The sequence below is a fragment of the Pararge aegeria genome, chromosome 6, assembly GCF_905163445.1.
Source record: "Pararge aegeria chromosome 6, ilParAegt1.1, whole genome shotgun sequence".
Taxonomy (NCBI): domain Eukaryota; kingdom Metazoa; phylum Arthropoda; class Insecta; order Lepidoptera; family Nymphalidae; genus Pararge; species Pararge aegeria.
Genome location: NC_053185.1, coordinates 18,773,773 through 18,793,617, shown reverse-complemented (window position 1 = coordinate 18,793,617; position 19,845 = coordinate 18,773,773). Strand labels below are relative to the sequence as shown.

The 19,845-nt window shown below is 36.0% G+C and overlaps 3 protein-coding genes across 6 annotated transcripts in view; 1 reads left to right on the top strand and 2 right to left on the bottom strand.

The window, feature by feature from the left end:
- The window catches only part of LOC120624217 (thioredoxin reductase 1, mitochondrial), a 29,200-nt gene extending 21,534 nt beyond the window's left edge, over positions 1–7,666 (bottom strand). Inside the window, exons 1-2 of one of the 4 annotated variants that reach the window (XM_039890636.1) lie at positions 7,490–7,666; positions 3,539–3,759 (exon numbers count right to left, since the gene is read on the bottom strand). In XM_039890636.1, the coding sequence (XP_039746570.1) occupies positions 3,539–3,759; positions 7,490–7,502 (234 nt within the window). In that variant the 5' untranslated portion in view covers positions 7,503–7,666. Of the gene's footprint in view, positions 1–3,538; positions 3,760–4,077; positions 4,166–5,206; positions 5,353–7,098; positions 7,196–7,489 lie in introns of those variants that run through there. The other 3 variants (XM_039890633.1, XM_039890635.1, XM_039890634.1) reach the window with 3 other exon arrangements.
- Positions 7,174–9,042, top strand: LOC120624218 (C-factor). Its single transcript, XM_039890637.1, has 5 exons — positions 7,174–7,444; positions 7,885–7,936; positions 8,018–8,208; positions 8,512–8,661; positions 8,728–9,042. The coding sequence occupies exons 1-5, from the start codon at positions 7,328–7,330 to the stop codon at positions 8,950–8,952; spliced, it is 735 nt and encodes a 244-aa protein (XP_039746571.1). The 5' UTR covers positions 7,174–7,327; the 3' UTR covers positions 8,953–9,042.
- A 4,734-nt stretch (positions 9,043–13,776) lies between these two features.
- Positions 13,777–19,789, bottom strand: LOC120624237. The gene is made up of 2 exons (XM_039890675.1): positions 19,476–19,789; positions 13,777–19,355 (listed from the first exon to the last, which is right to left on the bottom strand). Exons 1-2 carry the CDS (start codon positions 19,524–19,526, stop codon positions 14,049–14,051), a joined length of 5,358 nt encoding a protein of 1,785 aa, XP_039746609.1. The 5' UTR covers positions 19,527–19,789; the 3' UTR covers positions 13,777–14,048.
- Positions 19,790–19,845: the final 56 nt, after the last annotated feature.

Genomic DNA, 19,845 nt, shown 5'->3' with positions numbered 1-19,845 from the left:
CGATTACCGACACGAGCACTTTGGTAATTTATCTGGTCTGGTAGGCGGCTTCGGCCGTGGCTAGTTACCAACCTACCGACGCAGACGTGCCCCGTGATTTAGCAGCGTTTTTGAAACCGATTAGGAGATTGAGTTTAATATTTAAACTTCAACACCATTTTCACTTAATGAAACAATCAATTTTACCACCGTAGCAAGGAAAACTTCGTGAGGAAACCCGCATGTCTGAAAGTTCTCCATAATGTTTTCAAAGACGTGTGGAGACATAGTGTGAGAAGAGATCTGTGCCCTGTGGTGGAGCGGTAAAAAACGATGAATAGTTTAACAGTAAAACCTTTTTGGATACTTATCATACTCAAGAATATATGAACGGCATGTGTAGCGCCGTCTGAGATATTTAATAACTTTAAATGTTATCATGATAAAACCTATCTTAGCTCGCACCGCGTCGCGATAATAAATAAGTAATGTTCATAAATTCCGTATTCATTCAAGGAGAATTTCAATACGTGTGATAAGTGCAGTAAAAAATATTGACCGAACAATTAAGGTCTCAGAAAGAAGTAACTAACGGAACTTTTTTGAACGTTATCCGTCGGCCAGAGATTTTTTACTCGATGTATGGTCCACAACAAAATATGAAAATATAAGTTTTAACAGGATAACGTTCTCCACAAAAATAATCCAGCCCTAGAGAGAGATCAACGTATAATATGGTTGAACTTCTAGTTGACTCTGCAGAAATAACTCAGTTAAAATATACGCCATCCTGAGACCGGCAAGGTAATTGCATATCTCGCGTAAGATCTTGCGATCTTTTCTTTCAAACGTCATTTATGTATTTTTATTGCATGCAAAAGTGACGTTTGTCAGCAAAGATCGCGAGATTTACGCCTGTCTCAAGCCTTTCACGAGATACGTAATTGCCCTGCGGAACTCTTCATATTGCTGTAAACTTTTTTTTATGGTCGCGTTCTTCACATGGTGATATTTCACTGCGTTCCCCATTTCGTTGGTAACCCTCAAGTGATAAGGCACGAACTGTTCCTACACAATAGTATTATTCATGTAGACAGTATAATAGTAAGTGCACATTTAAAATTGGTTACGCCAATCGCATCTACTACGCACATAAAAGAAGTAGCTTTGTTCGAATACGGCCGGAAGGAAAATATATTCCGAGAGGCCGTAGGTAATTTTGAGCGGGTGTCTGTAAGGTGGTTTCTCTGCTAACTCTTTATGGCAAACTAGGCCGTTCTGTATTGGGTTCCCAATTTATGAATTTGAGGTGGCACGTGTTTCGTGCTTTTTAAACGGCTGCCATTAAAACAACATCTGAGCCATTGTAACATTTATTATTTAGTACCCGAGTGTCAAGGCTTCGCTATCGATTTTTTTGTAATTTTATTAGTAGTACTTGTTTTGAAAAAATCTGTATCATTAAAATAAATTAAATATGAAATGTCGTGCAGTTGTTATACTTTTTTTCTTTTTTTATCTGGCGTGGTGGAAAAGCTTTATTGCTACCTCCGACCCTTGGGCAGGACGGAGATTAAGTGGGATTCCGCCCACTAAAAGGGGTATAGCCAAACTAAAAAACCACATGCATGTCCCTCTTTTTGGCTTGTTAGACGCCCAGGGAACCCGTTGTATACCTCCCGGACGAGCAGTTGCTATACTTAAGGAAAATTACAAACCTTCAGCTTTTACCAATCAAAGACATCATCGAAATTCCCTGGGTCCTCGCAGGCGATATCATAGAATAACTAATTAAAAATCACGACAGAATCATGTATGTTACGAGATAATAAGAGAAAATGTCTACCCACTTTAGCGCGTCCAGGGGAAATCAGGATCGGGATAGAGGAATAGGATTGTCCGGGATTTGTAGCACTTACCGAATCCTACAATAAGAACAAATTTAAATGGCACAAAATATTAATCAATCTACTAGTAAATATTACAATGTGCATACGTCGATACGAGAACATATCCAACTTTGAGGTGAGATGTGATTGAAGCTGACTGATCATTTAACGAGACTCATTTGTTTAACCAGATTTTTGGCCAGCTAGCTCTAATAGCTGGTTCGCAGTCGGGGTGGTTGGAGGTTTGGAATTTTAAATATCATTTATCAAACAACCAACTACCTAAATATAATATTTAGGTGATAGAAGTCGTATAGCGTATTTATTTACGGGTGTAATTAGGTGTCTATGTACAGTATATATCTATCTATCTGCTTTCTGAGTCCTAGGCCGTGGGTTCTATTCCCACAAATGGAAAATGTTTGTGTGATGAACATGATTGTTTTTCAGTGTCTGGGTGTTTATCTGTATTTTATAAGTATTTATGAATATTATATTCATAAAAATATTCAACAGCTATCTTAGTACCCAAAACACAAGCTACGCTAACTTTGAGGATCGAAGGCGATGTGTGTATTATCGTAGTATATTTATTTATTTTATTTATCCAGGAACTTCATAAAACGGGCCCATCACTAACATACCGAAAGGTATAGTTTGCCATAATCATATGAAGCAACAAAAAAACACCTTATATCCAGCTCCAGCTCTTATCATTCACCTGTTAAGTTTACGTTGGCCTTCTCAGAATATGTAAATATAATTAACAGTGGTATAAATTTTTTTAATTATTTTTCACATCTGTTATTTTACATCTATTAGTAATACAGATTATAATGGACACTTATTATCGAACCTTTTCGAGAAATCTCCTACTTAATATTTTTTATCGTGTTAACCTATATTACATTACAGCGTTGCTATCACTGAATGAGATTTTTAATAAGTGGCTCTCTTTACAATATCAGTAAGATGGCTGCAACTTTAAGGGTGCTTGTGCACTCGCTCGTATTCAATTATTTTTCCATTCATGTTTATTTTTCAATGAACATCATAAACACGGATCAGAAATTCACATAGACCATATGTGTCTAACACGAAAGAGTATTCGTTAAACGTGTATATAATGTATGCATTTAATCGTCGCCAGCTTTTCGGACTTCTCTTATGCATTCCCTTGCTTTAACTAGCGTGCCTATTTTAAGCAACGATCGACTGGGATGTGAGAAATTCATGAGACATATCACACAATCGAAACATAAAACAAATACGGAGTAACCGCACATCCTTACTGATATTGTAAATGCGAAATGTATTTGTTGGTTTGTCTTTTCGTTACGCCCTAACTCAGCAAGCAATCTACTTGATTTTTGGCGTAGAGTTAGTAGAGAGAACCAAGACTAACATAGGCTCCTTTATACTTTTTTAATCCAGAACAAAAAACAGTCCTCATGGGATTTATAAAAACCGTAATAAACTCGGAGAACAGCTAGATTACTATGCAGGTCATTTTGAAACATATTATAACGAATCACGAAAACGAATTGAATACTAATAAATGCACAAACGCCCGGTACAAGCAATACAACAAACGGGGATAGGTTTGTCAGTGACATACGAGAAAAAATACGAATATCCTTAATACATTTTTAAATAAAAATTATACTCACATGAATAGCCTCTCCAAGCAAAGCAGCCTGATGCATCAACTTCTTCGGTATGCATCCAACGTTCACACACGTTCCGCCGAGTCCCCATTTCGTACCTTGTGGGGACGGTGTCACGTAATCTAACACTGCTACTCTAGCACCCTGGTTCACAGCCTCCTTGGCGCAGGCTAGGCCCCCCGACCCACCACCGATGACCGCCAAGTCATAGTCGTATGTCCCATCTACAATGTGCATGTGATTCCAATATAATAAAGTGCATTCATAGTGTAAGTACAGAAAATATGTAATATGCGATTTAAACAAGACAGGCAACCAACCCAAACAATGTGCTAATAAAACTTGTAAACGTTTTTATTATTTTCTTTAGATTAAAAACTAAATAGCAGAAAGTATGTTTAATTTCATAGAGTGATCCATAAAAGCAGCATTATCGTTTGGACAGTTGTTGAAAAAGTAAAACGATATGATACATCTCCATTCTGAATTACCAATTTTTCCCTGAAATCAATATTTAATGAGGATAACAAAATTCTAGGTACCTACTAAAGTATCTTCAGCTAAATTAGTTACACTAGTTCCCAATAAGAAGAGTACAAACCTTAAATGAACCATTTTTCTAAATGAAAAAAGTATTGTGCAAATACCCTCAAAATAAGAAAAAAAATCAACTTTGTATTGAGAAAACTCCAATGGTTACGACTTATTGACTCAAATTTAAACATGTTAGGTTACCCTGTCAATATTAGCCAACCTGTTCTCATTTAAATTGCATTTTATCATAAAATGTTTTATTCATGAGCCCCAAGCATCAGACTGTAGCACATAATATTCAGGTCTGGTGACAACACAAAGCTTCTATATTTATATGACTTAACATACACCATTCTAATTATTTTATTTTATTGTCACTTAGGATTAATAAATTTGATCTTTTTTGTGTACTTTTATAGGTTTATGTTAAAACAAAAGAATTAAAAAAAAGCATTTAAATGAATGCTGTGATAACCTGGTAACCTGGTAGTTCAACATTCACTATGTAGCCCATTATGTAAAAATTAGCTTAGTCATGATTTATTTTGTCCAATAAAAATAAATATCAATAGCAATTTCAGTGAATGCCTCTTAACAGTATTATTTATAGTGTTTATACACGTATTACATAACGTATTTTGGCTGATATATTACTAAAAATCCATTTTCAAACAAGCTAAAAGTAATTTAATTCATTGATGTTACAAAATGGCAGTAAACTACAGACAATATGACAAAGATTGGTTAAGTTATTGTATTAGTTACCTTACTTATTTTTATCATATGATCAAGTCTTACTTTTTCAATAAATTAATTATCAAAATAGCAGTAGATTAATTTTGATGATAAAAAAGTAGTTTACAAAATAATAAGGCAGTCAATAAAGCAAGGATAATAAAGCTATTATTTTATAACATTGGTTTGATGGAGTAATAACAGGATAAAAACCTTATTTACCCAACTAAATGAGTTAATTAATAATTGTTAACCAAAAATTTGTTTAAAGTGAATTCATTTTGGTTAAAAACATTAATAACCAGGGTACCCATTAATTTACAGTGCACCGATTGAAACGCAAATTACATTGACCTGCAGTACAGCACAAATGCCCAATAGTATATAGATATTCCATAATACCTTTTTCAGTTACGGACACAGTTAATGGGGCTACCAACTTGGCTTTACGTCCACAACACATCCAGCCACCTGGTGTTGTCACCAACCAAAAAAAATATAGTATTGTGCCATTTCTTCAGTAGGTAGATAACAAATGTTTTTTTCAAACAGTAGAACTTTTAAGCAACATTGTACCTCATACTAAAGACAATGTAGCAAAGTAAGTTAATGATATTTCATAAGAGTGTTGCCATTTGTTACTTGTTATCTTTGTTTTCGTCAGACAAGACTTCTTTTGTACTTAATACATTTTAACATAATGAGTATAACAACAAATACTAAAGCACTCACTAAATTATACTCAATTTTGAATACATTGAATACATATGGGTTAGATTAAAATCAGTATCAATCAATTACAGTGAAATACAGGTTCAGTTGTGCATTAATATTAAGTGCAGCACAGTGTATTCCAACAAACACTTTTTGAAAGATAACAAAATATAAGTCACAAATATTTTATTAAGAGACAACTAAAGCTGTATGTTAATTCTGAAATTCCTGCAGAGATACAATTTTGGATGTTGTAGATTAAGCAATATTAAAATGTTATTTAAAATATCTAATCAGAAATGTTTAGGTTAAGACATCTTAATTATTATAAAACAATTGATAGTGATTGTTGTTTGTTTAGCTAGATCTATACAAGTTTGGGAGAGTTATGACATAAGGCAAGCTAAAGTAAATTGAAGTTATAGAGAAATTTAGCTGGAATGTTACAAAAATATACCTTTTTGCCTGACTCACATTAGTAATTCATCTCATTATTGTGATTCTAAGCGATGATGCAGCTGAAAACCTATTATATCCATAATCATACCTGCCCTACTTGTCCTACTGCTGAGAAAAGCCACCCCTTTCTTAGGATATATACCTTGACAACCTCCCTGGCAACAGGTGAGTGCTGTGAAGGTCTGGAATTCAATTCGTGGGAGGAGCTATTTTGTAATTTTTAATTTCTGAATATTCTCTGGTTTGGTCTGGTAGTGGTCAATACAAAAATTGACATTAAACTTAAAAGATGCTGAATAATTGATTAATTTATATTCTCAGAACTTATTTTATTACGCTACACATTAGCCCTTGACTACAATCTTATCTGTTTGTAAGTGATGATGCAGTGTAATATAGAAGATGGCTAACCTGTTAGGACTTACTAGGTATATTACACCCATACCCCTTCGAAGGGAAGGGTGGGCACTAGCAACAACCAAAGCCTACCACCAGACATTACCAACATTACTGCGTACAGGTACAACTAAGTGTACGGTCACCAGATACTAAGACAATGGCTATCTGAACCATACTTAAATGTTAAAGCATACACACTAATCTATACAGCATCATGACAAATGATTGCTCAAATATACTATGGGCTCACATTAGCCTTTTGATGAACTACAACATAAGACATTATTACTATAATGTGAATAAGGATTTAAATTCTCACTACTGTCCCTATAAAAATTTGATAAATGAAAACTAATCTTAAATTAACTGGTAATTGATTAAGAAATCTTATCAGCATTCATAAAGGGCTTTAAGATATATACTATTATGTAACAATTGTGTTATATGTACGTAATTATAGCTTGCCTTATCATAACAACTTATAATTGTTAGTAATAAAATAAATTAATAAAGTTTTTACACAATTAGAGACCATGCCTATTATTAAACTTTGCTATTGATGTGGCCGTCCTAGACATGCAATAGTCAAGAAAAAGGGTTTTAAAAGAAAAAAATGGGATAATTGCTCATTTAAATCAAACGTTAGAGACTTCGAGAAGTTAGGTTATGTGATAGCTAGAAACTCCACAGATTACGCTTCAATTGATATCAGCAAAACTTACTGGCATATGTGCGCTTTGATAGTACCAAGAGACACTCCGTCCTTTTGAGCGGCTTCACAAAATTACTAAATTTACGGAAATTGTTAAACAGTGTCATTTTGACGTGAAAGAAGTGAAGTGACAGAGACAGAAAAAAACACTCTTTAAAACTTTTACTTGCGTAAAGGTAGTGTTTCAGACTTCCAGCTCAAATATATAGAAAGTTAGTACAAGATCCAGTGTTCTCACAATGAAATCTGTTTTAATCACTGGAGCAAACAGAGGCCTGGGACTGGGTATGGTGAAATACCTCACAAAACACAACAAGGCCGAAAATATATTCGCGACTTGTCGAACTACTTCTGAGGTATGATTTACAATTAAATAACTCGAGATGTTTGTTTTAACTCACCTATTGGTGCCATTTTAACTTAAAACTTCACTAAATTCACACGTTTGCACTCTATACTACCGTATCGACACCGAACACCGATTCAATTAAAAATGCTAGACTTGCTGTCGCGTATTATGGGGCACCTTTTATTACCGTGCGAGAAAGAGATGGTCGAAAACTTTAGTAATCTAGCCGACCGCGACTCGAGCATGACATGACATAGAATGCCGTCATCGATGACGTCACTTGCTAGATACGGGCAATGACGATGCAAATCGAAACCGGTAGAATCGAGATGTAGTGTATCTAGCATCCTTAGGTACGAGGCAGCATCCAATTCACGATTGCACCATAATTTAATATTTTTCTTTGGACTAAAATAAAACACTTCAGCTATGTTTTTTTATTTGCAGGAATTAAAAAACGTTGCCCAGGAGTACAAAAATCTTCACATTTTACATTTAGGTATCTTTTATTTGAGTTAAAAATGTATGCTTGCGAAAGGACGAAATTCTATGAGACTTAACTGCGAATTTTAATTTTCAGATGTTAAAAATACCACAAATTATGTAGATCTATCACCCCAGATCTCAAAAGTAATGGGGACTCAAGGTTTGAATTTGCTTATAAATAATGCTGGAATTAGCACAAAATTCACTAAATTAAATCTGGTAAAAGCAGAACAGTTATTAGAAAACCTTACAGTCAACACTATCGCGCCAATAATGCTGACCAAGGTAAAAAACAAATCCGGTTACGGGCCACACTGCAGCTAAAAAAATATTTCTTTTCGCTAAGTACATATTCTTCAACAGAACGAAGGGCAACGTTTAGACACTTTAACCACATAACGGCACTCTTACTCTTACTCATAGAACTTTGGACCGGTTATAGTAATGCCATGCAAATTAATCCTGTTTTAGATACGTAAGGTTATTTTATTATGAAACTATCGAGCAAGAAATATTTATTGTTTGTATTGCGGCCCGCATTGAATATACCGTAAGTCATTGAAGAAAGTAATGTTGTTTTTTATCTAGGCTCTTATTCCGCTTTTGAAACAAGCTGCTGAACTAAACAAGGACAAGCCCGTTAGTGCTTACAGAGCTGCTGTAATAAATATGAGTTCTGTTCTTGGATCCATTGCCCAGAACGATCAAGGAGGCTTCTACCCTTATAGATGTTCCAAGGTTAATAACTTTTTTTTCTTATTGTAGCAAAAATTATAAAAGGCATTAATATATATTTTTTTACAGGCAGCACTAAATGCTGCAACTAAATCGATGAGTATTGATCTGAAAAAAGATCAAATCCTTGTTGCGTCAATGCATCCGGGTTGGGTGAAAACCGATATGGGTGGCAAAAACGCACCCTTAGATGTTGAAACTAGCGTATCTGGCATATTCGAAACCGTCGGCAAGCTCGGAGAGGCAGACAGTGGAAAGTTCTTACAGTACGATGGAACTGAGCTACCTTGGTGAACGAAAAACCAATTCACAAATCAATTTAAGGAACTTTATTTTTGAGCAAAGGTTTTTATACAAACTTAAAATAAAAAAATCTTAACAATACCTAATATAGTTTTATTTATTTATCAAAACGCAAGGTTACCGAAGCATAATTATTTACAGTACTACAGAATTAAGTTAGGTAACGTAGTTACTAAAGTATAAAATGTACATTGAGTAAAGTAGCTACCATGTGCATTAATTATTAAAATAGCGCCATCACCGTTATACCGTTGTAACTCACTGACTTAGAAGTAAATTGAAACTGAAAGAATAAATACTTAAGTCCAACCTACAAAACCTGAATTACGATTTCTTCAGTAATAGTCGGTTAATCGATTAGTATCGATTTGTGAATTTTCAATAAATAGCTTTTCGCCTAGTCGAACAATGAATGCAACACACTACCTTTCACTAAAAATATTAAAAGCTTAAGGGTAAAAACTAAGAAGTGCATCATAGTTATAACTTAATTAAAATTATTAGAGGTGGTTTTATAATGAATGTGAAACAATATTTGATCCTTTTCTGCCTTAATCTGACATCAGTCATTTTAGAACAAAATAGCTCCATTCAAAATTAGAAACCGCCACTACTCCATCGAGCTCGTGGACGTGGTATTAACTTAACTTACTGCAAACAGCTGCCTGAACCTCTCCAGCAATAGTTCTCATCAGCAATAGTAAACTCATTAAGAATTTTATATTGAAGGCAGGTTGCTGGGTTCGATTCCCGGGTCCAAAGAATAAATAGGTAGGTCCAATACCTACTGTTTTTCTATTAAGAAATTCTTAGTACCAGCCCGAAGATCGGAAATTGGCGGTGAATCACCCGTGTGCCTTGGAGAGCACACAAGCTGTGATGCGCCTGATGTTCTTGCGAGTGTGTCGGAAGTGAATGAATGAATGAATATACTTTTACTGACACCAATGTAAAAGGTATTTACAGAGATACACTCATAGAGCAAGAGAGTACAATTTGATGCCCTTATCGCAACATAGCGATGATGAGGGAGGTGCCGCATGACGTAACATTGAACTATAAGAATGAGGGCCTAGGCAGTGCAGTTGTGTTTACAGTTTTGCACACACTAATTTGCACACATTATATGCACTATAATATCTGCCGCATACCTGGAAACTCTCTCTGGAGATTGATTGACCACTGTGGCCAAAATAGATCAGCAGGGCTAGCACGGGCAGGAGATAAAAATTATATCCCCCTGATATTAACGTGTCCAACTCCTAAAGCCCGGGAACATGGAATAGTAGAAATTTACCTCCGTTATATTATTTGGAAATTATTTCGACTTGTGCACCAGTGAAGATTTGATAACGCTGTGGGAGAAGATGAATTTTTATCCTTTCTCCTGGGATATAATTGACTCTTGCCCCTGCTAGCCGAGCTGGGAAACTTTTTGTAACCTTGTGGATGATATTTGATAAGCTCATCAACCTCTCCAAGCGATCGCGCGTATCTAATCGTATTGTCAACGAGGGAATCTGGTTACTGGCTTCAGACTCTCACATCGCGTTAGGTAGGTATTTTTCTCTACCAACTGGCCCTTATAAGTATATGTACTGGACGGAAATGCATACTTATAATGCGTTACAGTAAATTTATAAAGTGGGTAAATAATTGAACTTTTGATAACTATAAATTAATATTTGCCGGATATTTTATTCAATTGATTAGGATTTTTTCAAATTTGATTGAATAACATGGATTTTGATATAAGTACGACTGCTTTTTCGATGCACCTCAGTCCTACATAGACTCGAACTATGCAAAGATACCTCACGGTGTCTTAGTTGTTTATCAAATGTTAAAAAAAACTTCTTACCATCCCAAGGAGAAATAGGCCTCATCACTTCCTCCAAAAGCGTTTTTTTCCTAGGCTCGTTGGCTTTATGCTTGCCTTAAAATAAGTAATTTTTCTGTAATAAAACTTTAAAGAGACTCCGAACTTTCTTTATGAAATTACTTTCTTTCTTTCTTTATGGTACTCGTAATAAAGCTCTGAGTATCTTTATGTGATCAGATGAGAAAGAACGTGGGCGGGCCAAATCGCTTAGTGAACCAATGGGCGTGCGAAGGCTCTGCTGTTAATAATGGCTATACAAAACGCATAACTTGATAGCAACAGTTGGTGACCACCGCTTATAGTAACTGTTGGTAAAGTTATTGAATCGGGCAACTGAAGTGGCGATCCCATTCTAGGAAGTACAACATTGACGCCCTTTTTGGTGCAGGGTGCGACTCCGCAGTAGGTATACAAGCAGCTAAAAAATTGTAGCGCGTAAAAACCTCTACCAAACGTGTGTTTGACATGATGACGATGATCTTCCCCACGTGACCATCACTGCACGACAATATTTTGGTAGACATGACTGCTCTACTCTGTATGACATAGGTAGGTAGACAATCCTAATCAAACGTTGTAAACTCGTATACTACAAGATAAATAGGGTCCAAACTCAGAGCCGTGAACCGTCGCGTAAGTACTACTAATTTTATTGTTTCATAAGTTTTTCTTAGATAACAAAGTACGTCTTCGAAAGGGCCTCAACCTTGCTGTAAAACAAGAATTAAAAAAAAAATTTAGCTTCTTAGGTATTTACCAAACTTGTTGCATGTAAGCTTATTCAAGCAAATATTTCCAAAATCCATTTTTGATTATATTCCAATTTAACTAAATGGATGGTAAGGAGATGGTTTATTTGTAATCAATTTATTTTACATGATTTTTACAGTAAATACCTACCTTCAAATTTGACTGAAAATATGACGCCTTCAAAAAAATATTAACCAAAGAACAAAGTATCGAAGTACCTAGAGCACACTTTTGTGTTTTTAAGGTAGTGCATTGGTTTAATATGTTACTATCAAGTGTTTGTATTACCATGCTATTATTGTACCTAAAACGAATAATTATATTCTCTTTGGTATTGTGTAAACGTGGTGTTTAAAGCGGTGATAGCCCAGTGGGTAGGACTTCGGGGGCCGAGTTCGAATCCCAGCACGTACCTCTAACTTTTCAATTCAGTTTTATTTATTTGCTGATACAGGTAAACAAAAATAATTGTAGATAGTCACTGTACTACGCCAAATTGGCATGCAAATTGTTGTCAGGGTAATATTTAAATTCTAATTGATGTTACTACTAGGTACAATTAAGATGTTGGCAATTACTGTGGGTTCGATTCCCACAACTGGAAAATGTTTGTGTGATGAACATGACTGTTTTCAGTGTCTGGGTGTTTATATGTATATTATAAGTATTTATTTATAGACCCCTAACAGCAGCTACGCTTTCTTTGGGGCTGGATGGCGATGTGTGCATTTTCGTATTATATTTATTTATTTAATTACAATAATACTAATTACAATTATGAAATCATGTTTATAATAATACAATACAATGAGTAAAATAAATTACAATCAAGTTTATATGGGCGCATGTGCACGGTGAAGGAAACCATCGTGAAGAAACCTGCATACCTGCGACTTCTACATTATGATCTCAAAGATTTGAAGAATCCACCAATCCACACTAGGCCTTCGTGGTAGGCTACGGCCTTAACCCCTTTTTATAGTGGGAGAAGCCCCGTGCCCTGTATTGGGGCAATAATGAGTTGATATTATGATAGTTTAAACTATAATCTATTATATGAATACCGAAAAGTGACGACGTGAGAGAATAGTTTTCGCGAGACAAGCACGGAAATTCATAAAATGTAGAAATAATAGTGCGTGATGCAATATCCCTGACAACGATTGGATGATTTGTTCTTAGAAACTCATACATATTTTAAACTACTTTGTAAGTAAAAAAAAGGTCCCATGACTTCGCAAAACCGAAAATGTTACGTCTTTTTAGTTACTCTAATGCGATTGAACTTAATGGTTTCCATAGAGCAAACTATCCAACTTCCATACAGATTATGGAGGGTAGAGGTAAGGAGAGTCATCTTATATGGGAGAAAAGTTGAAAAAGTGTCCAGTGTATGCGCTAAATAACAGTTCAAAAATCCTCCACAATGGCGATGGTGGATGCACAGGGTATGGTATGAATGTAGCAATCGTAGATGAATTGAAGTATGCCGAGTTAAAAAATTTAATGTCATTATCGACTAAAGTAGTTAATTATTGAGAATTTCAACAACTTACGTTGTACAAAATATTGTGGTAAATATAACCTTACTTCCTTGTATCTCCATACTTCCTTGTTTATTTTTCAAGCCTACTCTAACAATATTTATATTTGGCGCTTCTTTTAAGAGTTACCCTGATGCAAATGTGGCGCCATCCTAATTTAATACATTTTGACGACACTTTTTCATATACACAGATGACTCTCCTTACCTCTACCATCCATAATACAGATGTATTATATGATACAGTGCAGGCAAAATTGCCTAAAAAAAGTATATATACAACAAGAAAGCTATTGCTACTTATGGAAACTCAAGTCCCAAATCAACAAATCTGACCGTACAAGTAACAGGTTCGATCCCGGGAAAATTGTTTAAGAACTTTATCATCGTCGGTCATTTAGGACAGGAAAAAATGCTATTTGCTAAAATCTTTAAATACAGCAAAAAATACTATACATATATTCCATATAATTCGCTATGTAGCGATAAGGCCACTAAATTGTACTCTTTTGTTCTATGTTTATATCTGTAAGTACTTTTTTTCTTTGGTGTACAATAAAAGTTTATTCATTCTTTCATAATATTCCTAAGTTTAGTAACGAAATGACAGCAGGGCTTTCTGTAAATAAGAATACAATAGTGGTATCAAAAATTGGATTTATAATTCAGTTTGCTGTATATGTTTAGTCAGTAACAATTTTTACATGACAGAATCGGCCGCACAGCCAGAACCAAGCATAACATGTACTTTTTTATAACGATGATACATTTTTTTTTCGTGCCTAATATCCTAACTTAAATGAACTAACTACAAAGATATACAGGTAAAGCTAAAGTATCTACAATCAATAAATTATATACAGATAACAAATACGGCATAGTTATATATACACTTAGCTTTCGATTATCGACTTATCTGATACCTGAGAAACTCTGATTTTTCCTACACTCGGGGCAGTACCATTTACCTTTGGGCGGTACCATGATTCCGACACATTCGAAGTGGAACCATTCAATGGGACAGCCTTCCGCGTCGCAGGCGATCATCTCCGACACTTCATCGTAGGGGCTTCTGCAATAGCAATACACGCTCTCACCCTCACGTGCTTGACGCCCAGTTTTTCTACTGAACGTGTAAGGCAAACTGGACGTGCCTGAATTCAAATACGTCGGAGGAGGGACTGGTATCGAATTTTGCTCCGGTTGATATATCTCTAACGCCCCACTGTTGCTTGAATCTGAATCGTTGCTAGATTCCATAGACTCTGAATTCATCAAGAAGCGGGGAGGCTCAGGGTCGGGAATTGGTGCAGTTAACCTAATTGGCTCATTATAATTCAACATTCGTTGCGGAATGACTGTCGATGGTATCTCTTTCTTAGATTTGTGCGTGACAGGAGATGGTAAATCTTCTTTCCTCCATTCTAGTTTAGGGGGTTGTTGAGGTTTTAAGGCTGTGTGGGCAGTCGTTGTTTGAGGGGATTCTTCATCGCTTGAGTAGCCATAAAACTTATTAGGCACCCGTCTTCTTTTCGACGCTCTTTTGCTTTCTGCTGACTGCATCGGTGTTACCGTGATGTTTGGTGACGGAGGTTCAACGACTGGTGTAGATGGTTCTGGGATTTGCACTGTATTTGATTGTAAGGATATTGTAATTTTATTAGGCATGAAAGGTAGTGTTTCTGCTTCACATTTTGCAATAACATCCTTAGGAATGGTCATCTTAATGGGTCCATGCTTTCTGGAATTCCTAGATCTCTTTTTCTTTTTACTTTTCTTTTTACTACTGTTTGTCTTAACTTTTGTTTCAACTTCTTCCATAGTCTCTTTTTTCTCGTCCTTCATATCTTTCGGTTCTTCTTCTTTGATAGGTGTAGTGCAGCGGCTTACTTCTCCTGACATTGAACCACCAGATGGCGCTACGGAAGCTAGAAGTAATAATTGGTTACGCTTGTCAGTATACATTTTATTGGCAATTTTTTGCGGATTTTTATCATAAAACTCTTCATCAGTTTCACTTTCTTCAGTTTCTAAATCACTTTCAGCAATAGGGGGTTCTGTTTTTTCTGGAACTAATATTGGTGTTTCCGCCATTCCCATAACATCAACATTTGAACCATTACTGGCTCTTCTCTGTGAAAGTGATTTCTTTTGCTTCTTTTTCTTTTCATTTCCTGATTCATCGGACGAATCTGAATCTGATGAACTGCTAGAAGATGAACCACTGCTTGATGAGCAACTGCAATTAGATCCACAAGAGCAACTGGAATCACTGTCACTACTACTACTGCTAGAGGAAGAAAGTCCTCCGTGTCTTTTTTTTGGAGATCTTTTATTTTTCTTTTTCTCGTTGCTGAAAACGTCATCGTCACCATTTACATCAGTTGGTATTATACAATAATCGTGATCTGATTCGCAGACATGTTTCCGAATAGGAACTAATGGAGGCGTTTTTTCTCTTTGTTTTTCTACCTTGGCCTGGTATTTTTTAAAGTTATCCCATATTTCTAATACTTTTTCTTCACTCGGTTTATCTTCCTCAGGTGGCTCAATTTTTTCTTCTGCATTATCAGGCGGTATTTCAACATTCATTACTGCTGGAGGTTTCTCCTCTATTTCTGATTTACTTTCATCAGCTTCACTCTTGAGTTTATCTTGGGTGTTCTCATCTTTGATTTGCGAAACACCACTATCTGATTCATCACTACTATCACTTTCAGACAAGTTCAGTGCTGGTAAATTAACATCTAACAGTAATGCGTCTTTGTCTTTTATTTTCTTCTTTTTGCCTTTTTTGGATAATTGCTCAGTTCCAGCCTCAGCTTTATCTTCAGAAGATCCAGCTTCTTCTTTCGGTTTATCAACTAGATCAATAGTAGGAATTGGTTCTTTGGGATTATCTTCTGAAGAGACATTTTTATCAGGTATTTTCTCTTCATCCATACTTTCCGCGATTAATTTTTTTTTATGTTCATCTAAATGTTTACTAAGGATCTTCTTAGATACAAACTTTTCTGTACAATCATCTTCAGTGCAAACATGGGGATATTCTTCAGAATGAAATCTTTTATGTACCTTTAAACTTACAGCTCTTGTGAACTGGAGGGTACATTCATCACAAGCAAATGTAGCTGGGGGTGTACAGAAATGGTAGACATGTGGCCATTTTTTCTGCAAACATCTTTTACATAATACACTCTCTGTGCCATGCTTCCAAAATAAATGATTAGTAATATCTGGCTTATTTCTGTAGGCTATACCACATCGATAGCATAAATGGTGCAGCTTGTGTTTCCACACATGGTTGGACAAACGTGCTTGACTTTGGCAAAACTCTAAACATACATCACAGGTGTGGTGTATCTTACGAAGATGCACCATTAGTCTAAATGAAGAGGATATATTGTCTACATTACAAAAACAACATCTATACTTAATTTCATACTCGGAATCATATGTTCCAGGGCATAAATGACATAATAACTCACTATAAGAATAAAAGTTATTTTTACACATAACACACAGCAGTATTGTTTTCTGGTGCATTTTACGATTATGGAAATAGAGATCTTTATGAACTGCAGTTTTGAAATAACACTGAAAACATTCAAAAATTAGGTTTGGCTGAACTGTATCACACTTATCTATACTATCATAAGAGTCCAAATTGATATAAATAGAGGATACTTCTTCAGCTGCAGCTTTCACTTTAGCTGCAATAGTCTCTGGCATCAGCTCTTCAGCTGTTATACTATCGACAGTGGCTGAAAAGCGGTGCTCTGCAACCATGTGGAGTGCTAGCTGCTCACAATTCACAGCAATTTTACGTGCATGATTACAATATATGCAGTTAAAAATAGTTGAAGTTAAAAAGACCTTAAGAAGATCTTTAGTAGGATATTTATCAATTGCCCTATCTAAAGTTAACTCAGTTACAGGAATATCATCAGTTACTTCAGGGTCTTCAACATTAATATCCTCAGAAGAAGTTACATCTGGTGGTTCAGTTTTTATTTCAGGATCAGGTGGAACTTCTTCTTTTATTTCATCCTTAACTTCATTTGCGGGCTCAGGGTCATTCTTTATTTCTGTTACATCTTCTTTTGGAACTTCATAAGCAACACTGTCTACAGTGTCTGTTGTTTCATCTTTGTTTTGAGGGATATTTTCATTGGTGCAATCTTTATCGTCAGTTGGTAACTTTTCACCAGCATCACTATCTGACGAATAATCACTTGATGAGTCTTTATCTAGAAATTCTTTAGGTACCCTCACAGTTAACTTTGGGACCCTATTTAAGGTATTGATATCTTCTAATTTATTGTCATAAATAGTAGTTTTGATGGCATTTTCGGGTTTCGTTTCAGGTAGCCTGGTTAATGGCTCAATGTTGTTATTCACTAGAGTTTTGACTATTGTCTCTTGGTCATTTTCTACACTTGTAGTTTTCACAAATGGGCTGTCAGCTTTATCACAAATTGTAATTTTTATAGAAGGTTTTGTTTGTGGTGCAGAATGAGTATGTTTTGCTTGAGATACAGGTGGTTTGTCTTTTTCATATCGTTTTGGTGGTCTTCTATTACGTGTTGGTGGTTTTTGTGCATATTGCTGTCCAACTGTTGGGTCCACTGTGGAGTTTATGATTACTGGTGAGTTGGCATTATTGAGGCTTAACTTTAATTTAATACCACATTCTTTTTCCAAAGGTAAACAGGAAGGCTCTTTTTGTTTAAATGATGTTTCATGACATGGGGATCCCGGTAGATTGCTTGTGTCAGGTGAGTCACTGTCATCTGATTGGTCTAGTAACTCCTTACCATTAGGTACTGATGAACTAGGGTCTTTATCTTGTGATATTCGATTAACTGGGCTCACAGGAGTTTTGTTAATGATTGAACGCTTCCCTTCATTTATAGAATCTAAGGTTGGGTTGGTTTCTTTACTGGTAGATGCAGAACTCTCAGAGCTTATACTTATATTGCTAGTAAAAGTGTCACTCATATTTGCATTAGACTCCAATCTCTGAGGCTGCAAAATTGTGTCAGGTTTTATTTCACTAAATTCTTTTTGCTCACTTGATGGCTTTACAAATTCTTTATTAAACACTAAAGGTCCATTTCTAGTAGCTTCATTACTATTCTTGACTAATTTTGCATTTTTTGACTTTATAGAATTCTTACTAATAAGCACAGGCACAGGTTTCGGTTTCACATTATTACAGTCATGATTGAAAAAGTCATCCTTCTCACTACATATCTCATCACAGACACAGCACATTAAATAAAAGCTCCCATTATAAACTTTACAAAAGTCATCTTTACTATCATAATTAAACTCTTGCACATTATGTTTGTTTGTCAAATGTGAAGATAACTTCTCTGCCTTTGAAAACATTCCTAAACAAAATAAACATATATGCCTGCTATGCACTTCACGCATATGTAGGAAGAGATTCCAGTTCTCATAATACGTGCCGCAAGCTGAACACAGGTAAACTTTGCGAGTAACTCTAGAGGGGCCCCCAGCATTACTGTCAGTGCTGGGAGCTGCTTCTGGGCTCAATGCGGGCTCCTTTGCTTGTGCACGACACACAAGTTGATGCTCCTTGAGCATGGCCAGGGTCTTAAAAGACATGGAACAACACTTCCGACACTTGAACTTCACCATAGGCTGCAAACCTAGACTCTGGGCATACTCTTTCAACTGGGGCCCTTTTTCCATTTTACTCTTTTTAAACTGAAATAACTGGCTTTTGGGCACAAGTCGCGGCACAGGTTTATCTTGCTCATGATCCAAAGCATGATTGTTGTGTTGTGTAACATTTTGAAATTGATTGTGGTCCAAGCGTTTGGGTATGAGCTTTGGTACACGGGGTACTGCTGCTTTAGGTGTACTGGTATCACTTGGTTTGTTAACTAACGGTTTTCTCTTCTTGTTTACATTATTGACTGTTAGAGGTACAGAGTTATCAACAAATGGCCTCTTGCCCAAATGTATCCGGAGTGGATTTATACGTTTCCTGAACTTGTCGTCCTGCAATGTACCGGGACTAGTCCGTCGCAGTTCGAAGGATTTCTCGGAGATGCTAGATGGCTCGCCAGCGAAGTCGTGTCCATTAGTCGTCAGTTTACAAGACCGATCAGTGTACAAGTTTGACAAAGCTGCTGCACTGATTTTATCGTCCTTAGCGTTGGCAAAATTACCATCTTCCATAGTTTTCTGGAAAAATAAAACACGTGTTCGGTTTGATTAGCGAGAAACAAAAGACGAACAAGAGGAAATCAAAACCCATTCGAATTATGATAGAGACAATAACAATATTTTGATGATAGACCGTACCTCTAAAGTCGTACGTCCAGTACGAGTACAACAGAAGTGATTTGTTTCCATGCATCCGTGTGAATAGAGCACTCCTTACATCAGGCCTAATAAGAGGCAGCCGCGGGCTGGTCATTCCCGTAAAATGGCGTCACTTCGCTGAGCGAGGATTGCTCTTATCAGAAGCTTTGCACTTCTTTTGTACCACATATGTCACGATGCAAAAACATTTTTTGGCCATTAAATATCTCATATAATTAAAATTTGCCGTAATTGAACTCGTCGAACTGTTTATTTCCAAACACACTATCGAAAATTGTAGCGCGTTACGAGAAGCTAATTCATGAACCATAGACTAAGTTTTTTTCTTCTTTAATTTTTTTTATTAGAG

Coding starts and splice junctions, on each gene's coding strand:
- LOC120624218 (XM_039890637.1), top strand. CDS start 7,328: ATGAAATCTGTTTTAATCACTGGAGCAAACAGAGGCCTGGGACTGGGT. Junction 7,937..8,017: donor TCTTCACATTTTACATTTAG/GTATCTTTTATT, acceptor TTTAATTTTCAG/ATGTTAAAAATACCACAAAT. Junction 8,662..8,727: donor ACCCTTATAGATGTTCCAAG/GTTAATAACTTT, acceptor ATTTTTTTACAG/GCAGCACTAAATGCTGCAAC.
- LOC120624237 (XM_039890675.1), bottom strand. CDS start 19,526: ATGGAAACAAATCACTTCTGTTGTACTCGTACTGGACGTACGACTTTA. Junction 19,356..19,475: donor CTGGACGTACGACTTTAGAG/GTACGGTCTATC, acceptor TTATTTTTCCAG/AAAACTATGGAAGATGGTAA.